General features: G+C 40.8%; 1 protein-coding gene across 3 annotated transcripts in view; it reads left to right on the top strand.

Moving 5' to 3' along the window:
* The window catches only part of crppa (CDP-L-ribitol pyrophosphorylase A), a 262,350-nt gene that overhangs the window by 172,572 nt on the left and 76,448 nt on the right, over window positions 1–13,330 (top strand). The window contains exon 10 of one of the 3 annotated variants that reach the window (XM_048559486.2): window positions 12,285–12,383. The exons of 1 other annotated variant lie outside the window; for it this stretch is intronic. In XM_048559486.2, the coding sequence (XP_048415443.2) occupies window positions 12,285–12,383 (99 nt within the window). Of the gene's footprint in view, window positions 1–2,537; window positions 2,620–12,284; window positions 12,384–13,330 lie in introns of all 3 variants that reach the window. One more of the 3 variants, XM_059641668.1, reaches the window with a different exon arrangement.

Genomic DNA, 13,330 nt, shown 5'->3' with positions numbered 1-13,330 from the left:
AGCTGTGGCCTGCTCCCTCCCTTTCTGTGTTGCTCATTGAGAGGCTTGACCTGTTGCTTAGTTATCATAGTTTGTGAAATACCCTCATTTGTTTCCTGTTAGCTGTTCATCAGCAACCTTAGCTCCTTCCTTGCCTCCTTACACTGCTGCTAAATACTAAACAAATCGTAAAAGTGTGGAACCAACAAATATAAAAATTGATGAGCAAGAAATGGAGGAGGAAACGAGAATTTTAATGAAAAGAAGTTTAAAATGCCATGAAAGCCATTAGCCTGGAGGGAGAAACACAATTTCTTAAATGAAAAAGGAAAATAAAAGCGGTAAATGCTAATGAAAATTTCTTTTTATCATTTTATGTTACTTCAATATGTTTTTTCACAAAAGCATAAAAGGTCATTGGAGGTCAAGAGGTAAGATTTCCTGTGCTTGGTTTCATACCTGATTCAAAGAAAGCATGTCAGAGCCCCAGGATATTGCTGCAGGAATTCCTCAGTGCAGCACGCTCAACCCGGCAATGTTCACTTCAGTGACATTTCCACAGTCAACAGCTTAAAAAAATTGCAGCTTCTCTGATAATACAGCAAATGGTGGTTGAGAGCAGGGAACAAACAATATCCAAGCTTGGACTAATAGGCGGTCAGTGATATTTGCTCCACGTAAGTGCCAAGATTGGCTATTTCCTACAAGAAAATGCCTAATCTCCTCCCCTTTAATGTGAATGATACCATCATCCATCATTATACTTAACATCACTGACCTGAAGCTGAACTCTATTTGCCATGCTAACACCATTGCTACAAGAGAGTGACCAAGGCTGTGTACTCTGTGACAAACGACTCATCTCTTCAGTTCTCACATCTCTTTCCCGTCTTGCCATCAAAAGGCTTAACTCAGGACTGCCATGATTTTCGCTCAATGAGCTGACCTGGTAACCAGCACGAGGTCTGTTAACAGCTCTGCAGTATCCATGCAATTAGATTGGAACATTTTTGCCTCTACTGTGCCAGGGTTGTGTTATTAGCTGTATAGAATCATAAAATCCCTATGGTGTGGAAGCAGGCAATTTGGCCCATTCAGTGCAGACTAACCCTCCGAAGAGCATCCCACCGAGACCTTATCCCTGTAACCCTTATGCCTAATGCACATAAACTACACAATCCCTGGGCACTGTGGGCAACTTAGCATGGCAAATCCATCTAACCTGCACAGTTTTGGACTGTGGGAGCAAACCAGAGCACCTCTAAGAAACCCACGCAGACACAGGGAGAATGTCTAAACTCCACTTGGACAGTTGCCCGAGGGTGGAATCAAACCCGGCCCCTGGTGCTGTAAGGCAGAAGTGCTAACCTCTGAGCCATTGTACCACTGCTCCATTTAAAAAGGGGGTTTTTAACCATGTGGAATACAAGAATGTGTTGTTACCTTCCTACAGTATCTAAATGGGAAGTACACAACAGATTGAAAATGCTTTCAAAATTTTAACTTTTATAGCAGATATTCTATTCAGAAGGTACATGTTTTATGGCACTTGCTTTTGTTAGATTGATTTACTGTCCTTGTTCCCAGTGCCTTCAGGCAGGACCAGGTTAGAGTATGAACAGTGATTGTAGTGCTTGAGGATCACAAATGTTACAGAGCTGGCACCTGTATTTTAAAGTTAATTTTGTGAACAGAGTTTGCTGCCTGAAGAAGTTTCTTGTTCTCCTCTTTTTGTGTAGTGACAAAACTTGCACCGGTCAGGTAATTCTTAAAGGTGATATGTGAACGATGGCCAGAAGGTCTAGTATGCCTCTCCCGTACCCCTGCGTTCGAAGCATGTACTTTGCAGCCTAGCAGGGGTACTCGCACATGAAGAAAGTTACTGTCAGTGATACAGTCATTCACAAAATTGGCCCTGTGCACGTGTGTAAGTAGTGCTCTGCTGTATATCTTAATGATAAGAGAAGGAGAACTACCCATCCACTTATATAGTGAGAAAATGTATGTTATTTATGATGTTATAAATCTACAGAATGTGAGAATAGCATGCAATAACTAGGACCACACCACCAGAGTTATAAGATTTAAAAGACATTTGTACAGGCACATGAATTGGAATGGTTTAATGGGAATATGGGCCGAATGCAGGCAAGTGAAACTGGTTTAGTTTGGGAAATTTGGTTGGCACGGACGAGTGGGACCGAAGGCTCTGTTTCCATGCTGCATATCTCTATGTCAATTAAAAAGACCTTCCTCACAAATAGGTAAGATGTCAGAAACTTTATTAATGAATGTTGACCACTCCACTTACAGCTGGTCCTCTAAGCTAAATGGAAATTTTCTGGGAAGTTTTTGAAACTACAGTGCATGTGTACTGTGAATGACTGCACTAAAAATGCTGCTTTGTAAATGCAACCGCACCACTGTACAATGTCAGTAGGTAGCTCACTGTGCTGTCAAAAAGAATGCAGTCTAACACAAACATTCAATACCTGTAAGTTTAAAAACAAATTGCTTACTTTAACTAGAATTCAAGAACTGCTGTTATCTTCACATAGATTCTGACTGGTTGTGGACGAGTGACCCAAAAAGCAGACAGCTGGGCATCATAATCCTCAGAGAGTTTTGAGCCTTGGCAAGGTACTGACATTGAAGCTTTTTGTTTTTAACCCCCAAGATCCTGAGAAGGAGATCTTTAAGAGCAAAATGAAAAGCGAAACAATAATTATGAATTTATCCACAGTTCTTTGATTAGAATGTCATTATTAATTAAATTTCTACAGTGCCCTTAATTTTTGTATAACATTTCAAGAAACTTAAGATTACAATATTAAGAAACAAAACTTGAGAACAAGCTATTGAAAGAGATATTAGTGCAGATTCTCAGAAGCTTGCTGCAAGAGGTGTAGATTTGAAAGAATGTCTTATGGAAGGAAAGAGATTGAAGGAAGCAGAGAGCTGGCAGGTCCTGGACAGCTGAACACATGCAATTGCAGTTAAAGTCAGAAATGTGTGAGAGGTCAGAATCGAGTGAGCGCAGATAACGCTGAGGTTTTTTAGATTGAAGGAAGTTACAAAGATATAGAAGTACAAATACATAGAGGGATTAAAATCAAGGCTTTACTAGTTAATGAACACAGCTTGATAGATGAACAGCACTTGGTGTGTATGAGAACACGGGCAAATACACAGTCTTGTATGAGTTTGTAGAGGTTGTAGATTGGAATACAGTCCAAGTAAGCAAATTTAGAGATGAAAAGGGCTCAAATGAAGGTTTCAGCAGCAAATATGCTGAGGAATAGGATAAAATGTAGTAGAAGTAGGTGGTTTTAGGGCTGTTGCCGATCATTTCTGCGTCAAATAAGACACTGCCTTTCCTTCACTGTTGCTGGGCAAACTTTCTGGAATTCCCTCCCTAACAGTAATGTGAATCCACCTACAGAATATGCACTGCAGTGGTTTAAGAAGGCAGCTCACCACCACCATCTCAAATACAATGAGGGACGGGCAATAAATGCTGGCCTAAGTAGCAATGCCCACAGCCTATTAGTGAATAAACAAACAAAGTTATGTATGTTTATTCACAACTAAAAGAACAAGCATAACGTTTGCTAACTTAACACAATTTTATACAACGTTATGTATAATTGGTTGAATCTCAAGACAGATGGAGATCATCACTAGGCAGTGTAATTGTGATGAGAATCAAATGTAATGGTTTTGGCTTTCCAACAGTTAGTTGGAGGAAACAGTTTAACAATTGAGACAGTGAAGGGATTGAGGGAGGTGGTAATGACGTTAAGCTGCATGTTGTCAGCATGCACATGGCACAAGTTGTGCTTTTGGACGATGTCAGGGCAGAATGTAAGAGCAAAATAAAAAAGGGACTAAAGGATGGATCATCAGGCAATAACAACTGTGACAATATCTGTGCCAGTGTTTAAAAATGAGTGAGACAGTAAACTGAAACAAATAAGATGATGATGTGGGAACAAGATGGGTGCATAAAAGTGCTACTTGTGATCGATCTTTTGGCCTAACCAGGCTGTTCCAGTGCTAGACAATTGAGTCTTGTTACTAATTTTAATAAAGCACCCAAACACGGTTGAAATAATCCTGTCATAATTCAGTGGAGCTGGTGTGTTGATTCTCTGCTGCATCTGCACTTTTGAGGCTCTGCTGCTATGTTTTGCTCTCTAAAGTAAAACTCTTTTTGAAGACCTGGCCTTTCTCACTGATTGAGAAACATGTCTGATTTCTTCATCTTTTACATGCCTTCCTGCATGTGGCAAGTCAAATGTCATAGGGACAACTTAAGAAGAAGTTAATTGAAAAAGCAAAACTCAGGAAAAAGACATTTAGAAACGAAAAAGGAAAGAGCATAAAAGGAGGGGAGGGAGATACATTTGAGAGAAAAGGAGAAAATAACTTTATACAGGAGAAAGGAAAGCATTGGAGGATAGCAAGAAAGAGATAGAAACGAAGGACAGTGATTGAAGTGAATGAAGTTAAAAAGGTTCACAACAGTGGATTGAGTAAAAGAGCAAGCATAATGTTTGCTAACTTAACACAAACAGTTCAAGGAGCATGAGAGGTTAATGTAGTTTCCAAAGAGCTCAGCCCTGACCAAGGCTTTTTGGCTATGTTTTCTCAGGGTGCAGTGAGTTCAGTAAATGTTTGTAAGAATGAGGGAGGTTACAATGACAGAAAAGGGGTGAGATCACAAAGATGCATTTTTGAAAAAAGGATTGCTCTTTTTGTACCTTGAAAGGAATGATCTTGGAGGTAATATCACTGAAGTACAGAAGATAATGAAATCAGAGGTAAATCCAAAAGGATGACTTGTAACTAATTTGTAAAAACAGGACAGAAGGAGGCAGATTCAACCATGAAAAGACAAATTTCGGATTGATGTCACCAACTATCTCACACGAAGAGCGTATGTGCAATTGATTGCCAGCTACATCAGGGAGAGCAAAGAAACATGATTGGATATTGTAATTGCTGAGATCTGAGGTCTTTCTGGATGGATTAACTAAGATTAACTGAGTTTGCTTTCCTACATGTCATCCTAACTTGCATCGAAAAACAGAAATTGCTGGAAAAACTCAGCAGATCTGGCAGCATCTGTGGAGAGAAAGCAGAGTTAACATATCTGGCCCAGTGACCCCACTTTAGCACTGATTTTAGCTAAGAAAAGGTTGTTATTTATGCAGAAGATGGGATGGGGGAGAGGTGAGAGGTAAATGGCAGGTGAAGATGGAGCCCAGAGAGAGAAGAACAGTTGAGCAAACAAAGAAATGGGTGAAAGTCAGTCTGGGAGAATCAGTAGCTGCTAATGGAAACCATTAATGGCTGACAATAGGTGGTTTACAGCCCAGCTGATGACAATGTCTGGTGTGTTGCACATGGGGTAATGACATAGAAGAAGGGGCATGGACATGGGAGAGAGCGCTCAGGGCTCTAAAATAATTGAATTTGATCCTGAGTCTGGAAGGCTGCAGGATTCAAAAGTGGAAAATGGGATGCTGTTCTTCCAGCTTGTGCTGAGCTTAGCTGGAATATTTGCAGCAATTCTGAGACGGAGATGTTGGCCAGGGAACACAGTTCTGTATTGAAGTGGCAGCCAAAAGGAAGCTCAGAGTCATTCTTGCAGACAGAACATAGGTGTTCCCCAAAGCGGTCACTCAGTCTGTCTTTTATCTCCCCCATGTTGAACATTGTGAGCAGCGAATACAATAGACTAGATTTAGTAAAATTCAGGAAAATCATTGCTTCACCTGGGAGGTGTACTTGGGGTATTAGATAGTGAGACGGGAGGAAGTAAATAGGAAGGTGTTGTGTCTTACGCCGTTGCTTGGAAAGGTGTTGTGGGGGCGTGGGGTGGGGTGTTGGGAGCAAAGGAGGAGTAGACCATGGTTTCCCAGAAGGAATCGTCCCTGTGGAAGGCTGACAAGTGAGGTAGCAACCTGCTGGAGGTGGCGAAAATGGCAGCTAATGACACTGGTGGGTTGGTGAGTGAGTACGGATAGTCCCTATTGCTGTCTGAACTGAACCTGCTTGTTAACCTTAAAAGAATCCCGAACAGGAACCCCCAACTCCCTCTGTGCTTCAGGTTTCCGAAGCCTTTGCCTATTTCAAAAATAGTCTCTGCCAGGATTCTTCCTCCGAAAGTGCATGACCTCACTCTTTCTCACATTGTATTCCATCTGCCACTACTTTGTCCGGTCCAAGTCCTTCTGCAGCCTCCCTGCTTCCGCAACATTACCTGCCCCTCCGCCTATCTTTGTGTTATCTGCAAACTTAGCAACAGCAGTCTTGGTTCCTTCATCCAGATCATTATTACATCATGCCAACAGTTGTGGTCCTAACCCTGACCCCCGCAGAACTCGTCTAATCACCAACGGCTGTCCTGAAGAAGGCCCTTGATGCTAACACTCTGCCTTCTGCCAGTCAATCAATCCTCATTCCATTCCAGTCCTAACACCATGAGCTCTTATCTTAATTAGCAGCCACCTGTGTGGCACCTTGTCCAAGGCCTTCTGGAAATTCAAATAGATCACATCCATTGGCTCTACTTTATTGAACTTGCTTATTACTTCCTCAAACTGTTGTACCAGACTTTTCAGACATGACCTCGCCTTGACGAAGCTGTGCTGAGTCAAACGTATCTTCCATGCACTTCCAAGTACTCTGCAATCAGAGAGACACCGCGATGGAGAGAGAGAGAGAGAATGGTGGCCAGGGGTGGTTAAAAAGAGAGTTAGAGAGAGAGAAGCTATTGCGAAAGGAGCTTTGGCCACATTGAATATGCAAGAGTTGAAACAAGCCAAATCTGACGACTGAGCTTCATGAAAGAGTAAAGGAATTAGAGAAAAACAAACAGTGACATACTACAGTCATCTCTCTGAGAATGACATTTTTGACATGATTAGAGTCTTTTCAGTGCTGTGGTGGGCTAAAAAAATCTTATTAAAGAGTTCAACAGGGAATTTCAAGCGAGGAGGACACAGATTTTGGAACATCAAAATATTTATATATTTTTGACAGACCATTTATGCTACAAATATAGACTTTGTGGTTCCCTAGATGTCAATAGTAGATCCACCTCATGCATGTTGCTTAATATATGCTCATCTTTTCTGCATATGTATTGATGATCTAGGTTTAGGTTTACGGGACAGAGTTTCAAAGTTTATAAGTGACATAAACAAGGAAGATACTGATAGGCTTCAGGAGGACATAAAAGGCCAATGGAATGGGCATGCACATGGTTTGACATGTGAAGGGATACATTTTCTTCGGAAGAATGAGGGAAGTTAATATAAAACAAAGGATACAGTTATAAAGGGGTTGCACACACCCAGAGACCTGTGGCTATAACTGATCTAACCATTGAAGGTATCGGGCAAGTGGATCTAATAATCAAAAAGACGTATGGGATCCTCTGTTTTATGATTTGGGGCATAGTGTGCTAAAGCTCATAATTTATAGTGAACTATTATGAAACATGTTTAACCCCAGTTGACGTATTGTGTCCAAATCTAGGTACTACACTTTGGTAAGAATGTAACGGTGTTTGAAAAGGCACATAAGATATTTGCAAGAAAGGTTGTAGAGATATAGAATTACAATGAAATGGCTAGGTTAGTTAGGATTCGAGTAAGCATAATTCTTCTAGCAGAGAAGATCAAAAAGAGATTTGATCGAATTTAAAATCATGAAAATCTAGAGAGTGTAGTTAGAGAGAAATTGTTCCCATTGTCACAGGTTCTAAGAACCAGAGCACACTATTTTAAAATGAATGGGGAAGAAATCAATGATGATCATAAGGAAAAGCTTTTTTATTACAAAGTGTGTTGTTAGGATCTGAAATGTGCTTCTAGTGAATGTGATGGAGGCAGATTCAACCGTGGCATTTAAAAGGGAATTGGGTTATTACCTGAAGAGAAAAAACTGTGTGAACATGTTGGCAAAGAACAGTAGAGCTTCTCTGAAGAGAGGGCGAACAGACTCGACAGGACAAATGGTTTTCTCTGATGCTGTAACCATTCTTTGATTATAGTTTCCAATTTCAATTGGACATTTGAGGAAAATCTCCAAATGAATTTCAATTGCTTTGTACAATGGATGTGGCAAACTGAAAATCAGTACTCAGACCACAACTGGCTTTTGCAAAATAAGATGGGGGATTGTAGGTCTTGATGTTGTATTGGGTGAAACTCAGGAAAAGTTCATTTATTCGTCCTGGCCACAGCAGTATCAATAAATGAAAAGCAACACTGTACCCGGTGTGGCTTCCTCTACATTGGGGAAACCAAGCGGAGGCTTTGGGACAGCTTTGCAGAACACCTCTGCTCGGTTCACAATAAACAACTGCACCTCCCAGTCGCGAACCATTTCCACTCCCCCTCCCATTCTTTAGATGACATGTCCATCATGGGCCTCCTGCAGTGCCACAATGATGCCACCCAAAGGTTGCAGGAACAGCAACTCATATTCCGCTTGGGAACCCTGCAGCCCAATGGTATCAATGTGGACTTCACCAGCTTCCAAATCTCCCCTTCCCCCACCGCATCCCAAAACCAGCCCAGTTCGTCCCCTCCCCCCACTGCACCACACAACCAGCCCAGCTCTTCCCCCCCCCCCACCCACTGCATCCCAAAACCAGTCCAACCTGTCTCTGCCTCCCTAACCTGCTCTTCCTCTCACCCATCCCTTCCTCCCACCCCAAGCCGCACCGCCATCTCCTACCTACTAACCTCATCCCACCTCCTTGACCTGTCCGTCTTCCCTGGACTGACTTATCCCCTCCCTACCTCCCCACCTATATTCTCCTCTCCACCTATCTTCTTTTGTCTCCATCTTCGGTCCGCCTCCCCCCTCTCCCTATTTATTCCTGAACCCTCACCCCATCCCCCTCTCTGATGAAGGGTCTAGGCCCGAAACGTCAGCTTTTGTGCTCCTGAGATGCTGCTGGGCCTGCTGTGTTCATCCAGCCTCACATTTCGTTATCTTGTCTCAAAGAAAGCTGTTTATTCAATATTAATGCTCAGCTCTGCATTACGGCATTCTGATGCTTTGTTTTGAGAATAGATTTACAACAACATGAGTACAACAGCAACATAACAGCTGCTGGTATGGTTGATCTCTATGTTTAAGCTAAACCATAATACTTTACACCAATCCAAACAATGTGTGCACAATATGTAAAGCTTTAATCCAAACTCTTTTTTTTAATTGAGCAACTGAGATGAGATCATTTCTAAGACATTAGCTGGGACATTGCCAAGATGGAAAGAATTGAAAAGATTAAATTTTACTTTAGAGCAAGAAATCTTACTTATTTCAAGACGTAGGAAGCAACAATTATAGAAGGTAATTGTCAGAGTTTACACATTGGAAGTGGAACCTCGCAATGGGTTGTGAACATTAAAATAATCTCTGGCCTGTGTTTGCCATTGTCAAGGTCCTGGCTCCAAGCAGAACTGTGTGAGGTTCCTCTTTAATTAACAGGGAATTTTGGTAATTCTTGTGGCTCTTTATTTTGATTGCAACTTTACTTGTCTGATGTGCTAAATCCACTTCAAAAGGAAGATGAATTCCCTGTGCCCAATAGATTGCCTAATGAATGTTAGTTGGCAAGTTCTCAGAAGATTTCGGCTTTGATTGTGTAGGTGCAAAGAGACAAGTAATCGGTGCAGTTGTTTGGCTCAGTAGTATAAAAATGCAGCTTCAATGTTAGAACCGTTCCAGGCTCTTCATACAATTGTGTCACAACCACACCAAGAATGCCCTCAGAGTAGTCCATGAACGAAGAATTTGTATCAGCTCATATTTAGCCCCCTCTTAGTTTTCAAGTGTGTCAAGTTAAAGATAAACATCAGCATAGCTTTATGCTTAAATAAGATGAAATCAAGTTTATTACAGAATCAGCGTTGAAGTTGTTCATGTAAAAGTGATACAGTAATTAACTAAAAATAGATGTACAAAAATTAAAAATGAGCAAGGTTATAAGGTACTTATGAAAGTAAGGTCAATCTTAACCCTCTTAGCTGGCCTATGACTTCAAGTTCCTTTTTCTGAAGTGAAGGTGTTGAAACTTGAAGTCAGATTCAGCACTTCTGATGGATCCTGTTGTTGAAAAGTCAATGTTGGCCTGTACTGGACATGGGAGAAAGAAAGAAGGCTTCTTGACCCTCAGTTATTCTGCAGTTACTGCACTTGCAGATTGTCTGGGCTCGTTAGGTAGTGCAGCTCTTCATTTCTGAAGGTCTTTCTTCTTGGGCTGTCTTTGGCCATCAGCTGTCTGTGAGGATGTCTCTCGGAGTTCTCTGTGCAAGTTCTACACAGGTCAGGTTTAGTAAGCAGCCTTTTTCTCAGCCATAGTTACTCTGTTAATTTCAAATAAAAGGTACAGCACAGTAGAGGCTCTTCGGCCCACGATACCCTTCAAATGAGTCCTTGTTCCACTGGGCAGAGGCTTTAATTACATTGAGGGCCTTTTTTGTTATTTATTCTCCCAGACGTTTGGAATTCTTACACCGTTAATAGGGCCCATCATGTTGTCCAAATGTTAATCAAGTCCTAAGTGTCTCCGTCCATGATTGGTGCCGAGAAACTACAATTCAATGCAGTTTGAACCAAACCAGTGTATCAGATGTTTGTACGCTGTGACTTCTATGACAAAATCATAGTTCTGGAAGGGTTTTATATTGGAGACTGTATGAACATCATATGATGATGCCATACAGTCTTGGTTTGGGAAATTAGAAGAATAGTTTTGGGTCTCGATGTGCCTTCCCTGCTTCCTGAAAGTCTCAGCATCAATGTCTAACTAGCTAATGCCACCTATAACTATTGCTATCATGCAATTATCTATGTCTTGTCAGCACAAAAGTTTCTTCTTATGAGGACTTAATAGTGATTGATCTCCTACCTGTGTAAACCAAAAAGGTCCCTGGACCTAAGGAAGGAGGAATGGTGACAACCTCCTTTTGCCTGCACATATCACAAATTTCCATTTGAAAGGAAATTTAAGACTTAACTTAGTGTGTGTTTCTTTGTTACAGATTTCAAAATCGAAACACTTTTTCGAAAGTCTCTTTCTTTCAAATCTGCAATATCAGAACTGTAGAATCGTAACAGTAAACACACTGACAATGAGATCTGGCATCAAGAAGGAAAAGTTCTGGTAACTTCTAAACTACATTAAAGAGATTCAGAGATGATCAAATTTGCCAAGGGAACTTTGGCATTGGGAGCACAGCCTTCAGCAACCTTGGCCCCAAACATTCAATGTCAATTGAAAAGAGGTGGACAGTGTGCCTTGGTTGGGTGTGGCTGTTAAAGTTCCACAGAGGAACACAGCTGTATTGAGCATGTGTACTCAAGGGAGTATAGCAGAAATGTTAATCAAGTCCTAAGTATCTCTTTCCATGATTGGTGCCGAGAAACTACAATTCAATGCAGTTTGAACCAAACCAGCGTATCAGATGTTTGTACGCTGTGACTTCTATGACAAGTTCCGCAGCTCACATGCTTGCCAAGTAGATTTTTTTTCTCCCACAATGACACTCAAATAAACAGTAGCAAAAATCACTAATAGGCTCAGTAATCATAGGTCTCCTTGAAGCTTGCAGAAATACAGTGAGGAAAAGTAATGAAAGGATTAATAAGTAATAACTAAGGATTTGATTAGTGACATTGACACAAATTTGGTCATTTTATGACACAACTAAATACAGCAAGGTTTTTAATGAACACTTCATGATCATGCAATATTGTGGCTTAATGTCTGTGGTACGCTCTGTGGCTTTTCCACATTAAAGTCTTTTCTGGCAAGAAGAAAATGGTCATGATGATGTTTCTTGAGATAGAAGATCTTTGTAAAATATATTTGATATTTTATAGGCCTGCTCCTGCTTTTGATTCATATGTTTGTATATATGTACTGTAAATTGAGAACTTGCTGATGGCTGTGTTCTGGGCCATTTAGCTGTAAAAGTGAAGTACCAAATATTATTTGGTAAATTAACTTTGGGGATAGTCTGAGGATACAAATGATTGATTCCACTTTGGTCTCTTTTTGGCCCATTACTCAGGTGCCGTGACTCACCTTGTTTCTATAACTAATGTTGTAATATATTCAGAAACGTACTTTGCTTTGTTCAGATAATTGTACTTCGCAACATCTTTATACTAATATATTTTCAGTTATTTTCTCGTTTTGTCTCCCAGATCATTTTTTGCTGGCATATAGTCTATTGCCTTATGCAATTGTCCATTCTCTTTTTCCAAACTAGCTATCAACAGTTAGAAGTTGTTTGACTGGCAAGTCCCAAATACATGTGCATACTTTCCAGCAGGGGCCACCAAATGTGATCAGGAGCAAGTCAGCTGAGGTCAGTTTTAAAGTTCTTAACACTGTCTGTTCTCAATCAGCATTTGCAGCATTGAATCTAACATCTTCAGGAATTTATGATTTGCATAAAATATACATTGAACTTAAGTTATGACTTTCTAAACTTCCAAAGATAATAAAAATCACAAGACACAAGATGTAAACTGTTATAGTATATGTCATGTGCATTTCATCCACAGGAAGTCAAATCTTTTCAATGGAATTTCAATTGCAAAGCAATGTTCAGCTTTTCGGCATGCAGACTGAAAATAATCAACTGAAAGTTTTGACTGTGCATCTTAATCAGATGCAGGGAAATAATAAGAAATGCAGCCACATTCTGCTTTGTTGGTGTAGGCTCTGGTGTGCAACTTTTAGTGGGAATGGATCTCCAACATGAGGCTACAGTAGGTAAAAATAAAGATATTTGAAGATATCAGTTTCCTGCCAGTTCCGCAGCTCAGATGCTTGCCAAGTAGATTTTTTTTCTTCCACACTGACACTCAAATAAACAGTAGCAAAAATCACTAATAGGCTCAGTAATCATAGGTCTCCTTGAAGCGTGTGCATTGAATTAATCTTGTTTTGTTTGAGGGAAAGCAAATGATTGATGCGCAGCATTTAATTGCTGAAGCAGTAACTCATTGTGGTTGCAATGGTCCAAAATGATGCCCTTGAGGATGGGAGTTTGGAACTGAATCAATAGTCTGTGGTAGATTACGTAATGTGATAGCTCAGCCAGGCAGGTTTGCAGTATTTCAGGATGCTGTGATAAATGACAGCCAGCCAGCCTGATTTATGAAACATGGGAGGATGCACCAATACTGGGGCTGGAATTCTTCCAGATAACCTTGCAAGCCTGTGCCACAATGGGTAGAGTTCTCCTGACGAGACAAGCAATTAGAAGTTTTTCAGCCTTTAGGCTTGAAAGGTCCACAGTTTCAGCTG

Source organism: Stegostoma tigrinum, chromosome 2 (assembly GCF_030684315.1).
Source record: "Stegostoma tigrinum isolate sSteTig4 chromosome 2, sSteTig4.hap1, whole genome shotgun sequence".
Lineage (NCBI taxonomy): Eukaryota > Metazoa > Chordata > Chondrichthyes > Orectolobiformes > Stegostomatidae > Stegostoma > Stegostoma tigrinum.
Note: the sequence above shows the minus strand (reverse complement) of the source record. Positions and strands in the feature narration are given on the sequence as shown.